Genomic DNA, 3,552 nt, shown 5'->3' with positions numbered 1-3,552 from the left:
CAGCAGTGGTTCGTGGCCGTCCCACTGGTTCCTCGGCTTCATTATGATTTAGTTTAATTAGCTGATTTTAGGGTTTTCTCTGTGGACTCTGCAGAAGCTGCTGCAGGTAAACGAGGCCAACCTCATGACTTTAGGGCTGCGTGGCCGTGGGACAGTTTGAAGCCTTCAGCCTCAGAACCTGACGGCTGCAGGCAGCATCCAGCTTCACTGAGCTACGCTGCTGCTCTCTTCATTCACTTATACCTGATGGTGTCTCATCCTAAAGTAGGAAACGAGCTCCACTTTCTCAAGACTTTCTTAAAACTTCAGAAATTCTCAGAATTCCATGTACTTATATGGTTTTAAACACGTCCACACACACGTCTCTGTCCTGTTTCCGAGAAGCTTCAGTTCGGTGCACTAACATGTGATGAGCTGGCCGGTGGACAGCAGGACTTCTTGCAGCCCACTCTGGTCTGATGAAGCACATTTACATTGACTGGGAAACTCCCAGGGCATGACAAGACATCACTAAAATGTCACCTCACTGATTTTTATTGACTTCTTTTTTGTTAACTCTAGTATTTTAGAAAAGTGTGTGGTTGTACTTGTTTCATGTGGACCTGTCACTGAGCTGCAGGCATAGAGCAGCGCCACATCAAGCATCTGATCACCTAAAGTAAAGGACGGCCTTACTGGATGAGTGACTACACACTTTTTCAGCACAATAATGAAAATGGCAGAGAACAGATTCTTCATTTAAATTAGGTGTTAAGTTCTGTAAAACCTGTTCTGTATCAGCGGGTTTAACTCTCAGCTGCAGCCAACATGCAGCTCCTGCCATGTCCAGAACACTGATTTTATTGTTTTGCCAGTTTGGCACGATGGTGCTGCTCCTCAGATCCATCGGTCTGTTAGCTAGTCCACTGACGTCAGGCCCTGTTGAGCCTGGACGGGTGGGTCCAGTGAAATATGAAGGTCATTAACCTACGCTCTTCTGGAATTAGGAGTCAACCAAAAACAAAACATGGAGAGTATGTTGAAGTTTAAAAAATGTAAGTTTAATGAAATGAACAAAATAAAATGTAGATTGGAGATAGAAATCTAATTTATGTTGGGCTTTATAAAGAAGAAAATGAAAAACAGATAGTGAGTTTCACTTTATTAATCTGTTTCATAATCCTTTAAATAAAATAACTAAGAATTGAGAACGAAGTTTTTCCTTTAGTAGACTGTCCACGACAGCGTATGGAGATACCGCCACCCAGTTATTTATTTACCCAGATTTCTTTCTAGCAACTCTTTATTTTTTGTGTCCTTTTTCAAAAAAAAAAAAAAAAAAAGACCATTTACCTATTTTTTCCCCTAAGAGGTGGATCAACAGAACAGTTCCATGGTTACAGGTGTAACCATGGTTACGATTTGATCCAGGAGGTGAAGTCAGAGCACATGTGCTGAGGCCACAGCGTCACTCAGGCCGTCCAGTGAGTCGCCGGCCTTCAGCTGGACCCTCCCACAGGAGGCACAATACATCAGTTCAGTGAATAAATCATTTCTAGATATGTCTGCTTGTTTGTGCATTGACTGAACTAATGTTCCTTACTGTGGTGACAATTCCTTCCTCCTCTCTCTGCTTTCCCACCGTTCACATCATGCTTGTCATTCCTCTTCTCCTCCATCTCTGCAGCCTGTCCTAACTGTCGCTTTCAGTATGCGCTGTCTAAAGGAGGCTGCATGCATTTCTGCTGCTCACAGTGTCGCTACCAGTTCTGCAGCGGCTGCAACAACCCTTTCCACACTGTAAGTCCAACATGTTTGTCCTTTTCATTATCAAAGTGTAATGAGGAAGGTCTTACTAGCCAGCATATATGTTTATTTTCTGATTATTGAGTCACAGCACAGGCTGTTGTAGACATGTGGCAGTGGGAACACATGCATATATACATGCCAGGGTTACTTTCTTTATGTGTTCATTTTTTGTTGAATTAGATTTTTTTCCCCCTAAAACGAGAGTCCAGCCGGATTTGTAAACCGTGACATGGGTTGTTGTTTGAACCCCAGATAGAAATATCTGTAAATTAAGTTTGTTCTTGAATTCGGTGTTTAATTAGCGAAAGCTAGCTTGTGCCCAGAAGGTCACTAGTGTGATCCCTGGACCTGCAGAATACAGTCTGTGTGATAAAGTGAAAAAGCAGCATTAGCAGCTTGGTTTGAACCCCACCTGATACCCTGGAGCAAGGCAGTGGGACCCACAGCTGCACTGGAGCTGCTCAGTGGCCACACTGGGGATGCACTGGGCAGCAATGAGGATGATCCTGGAAAGCAGAGGTGACCATTCAGTGAAATCAATGTGATCAAGCAAAGGTGAATGAAAATGACCAAACTGCCCTACAGAGGACAGTAACCTTTGAGTTAACAACCCACCATGCTACCTGGGATTAAAATGCAATCTCACTGTGTGTCTGATAAATGTCAGTGTTCGAGTAACACCTGAAGAACAGGTAAACAGCTGACTGCTCCAGTAGGCATAGAGCAAGTTCTGAGTTTACATGAATAGTAGTCATCATTAAAGTTCTGGTCAATCTCCGAGTCGGTTTGGAATCATATGGAAACCCATCGGACAGAGCCGATGAGCCATGCCCTGTGTTGTGTTTATGCTTCATATTAATCAGAAACATAGTTCACTCACTGAAACAGAACTGAATAAGTATTTTCAGAAAGTTCAGTCAAGTCAGTATGTAAGAACAGAGCATGATGTGAATATTAATTGAATTTCCCTTCTGGGATAAATAAAGTATTTTTCATTTCATTTCATTTCATTACCTGAGTCGCGAAGGATGGAGACAGTGACAGGATGAGATCACACAGGATACAGCAGCAGTGAACACATCCCTAACCCTACCCCTGGACATCAGATCATCCACATTCACCTCTCAGTAGCTGCACGGTGTCTAAGATAATTATTATTTTTCAGCATTTTAAAACCGTGAAGGAAATTCTTTAAAGTCTCGGTCACAACCGGATGCTCGACTTTTGGGATCGTACGTCCTCTGTGTGAATGTTGGGTATTACCCGACAGCAAAAGAGGTAACATCACCAGCACACGTGACTTATTCCTCAATACATCGGAAAGGGAGTGTCCAAGGAAGGGATCGCGAGACGCACTGATCATTTGTAATGTAGTGAAATTAGTCGGTTTTGCTTGTATATTTCCATGCATAAGACCACAGGTCACAGGTTTATCAACCAACTCAGTGCATGACTAATACAAAAAAAATTAAACCGGCTACATTCAAGGCAGGTTGGGTTTAGAGTGGGACAGCTGCTCAATTCCAAGAGCAGTGCAGCTAAAAACCACTGACCACATGAAGAAGCCATGATGGAAAGGGGACAAACTGCAGCTAGGGGCTGCAAGGGGCAAATAAAGAACCTGTAGAGCAAACAGTTTGCTGGGGGATGACGAAAAGAAAAGGATTTAAAGCCACTTGTAGCAATAGGGCAGACAATGAAAGAAGTAGTAATCCTTACATCCTACCGTCCTTACATCCTACCGTCCTTACATCCTACCGTCCG

General features: G+C 43.2%; 1 protein-coding gene across 1 annotated transcript in view; it reads left to right on the top strand.

Moving 5' to 3' along the window:
• The window catches only part of rnf31 (ring finger protein 31), a 29,420-nt gene that overhangs the window by 19,564 nt on the left and 6,304 nt on the right, over window positions 1-3,552 (top strand). The window contains exon 18 of the mRNA XM_008288453.1: window positions 1,667-1,779. Within this exon, the coding sequence (XP_008286675.1) occupies window positions 1,667-1,779 (113 nt within the window). The remainder of the gene's footprint in view (window positions 1-1,666; window positions 1,780-3,552) is intronic.

This window comes from Stegastes partitus, unplaced genomic scaffold (assembly GCF_000690725.1).
Source record: "Stegastes partitus isolate 25-593 unplaced genomic scaffold, Stegastes_partitus-1.0.2 Scaffold559, whole genome shotgun sequence".
In the NCBI taxonomy this organism is placed as follows: Eukaryota; Metazoa; Chordata; class Actinopteri; family Pomacentridae; genus Stegastes; species Stegastes partitus.
The sequence above is the reverse complement of the archived record's forward strand: the minus strand, read 5'-3'. Positions and strand labels throughout refer to the sequence as shown.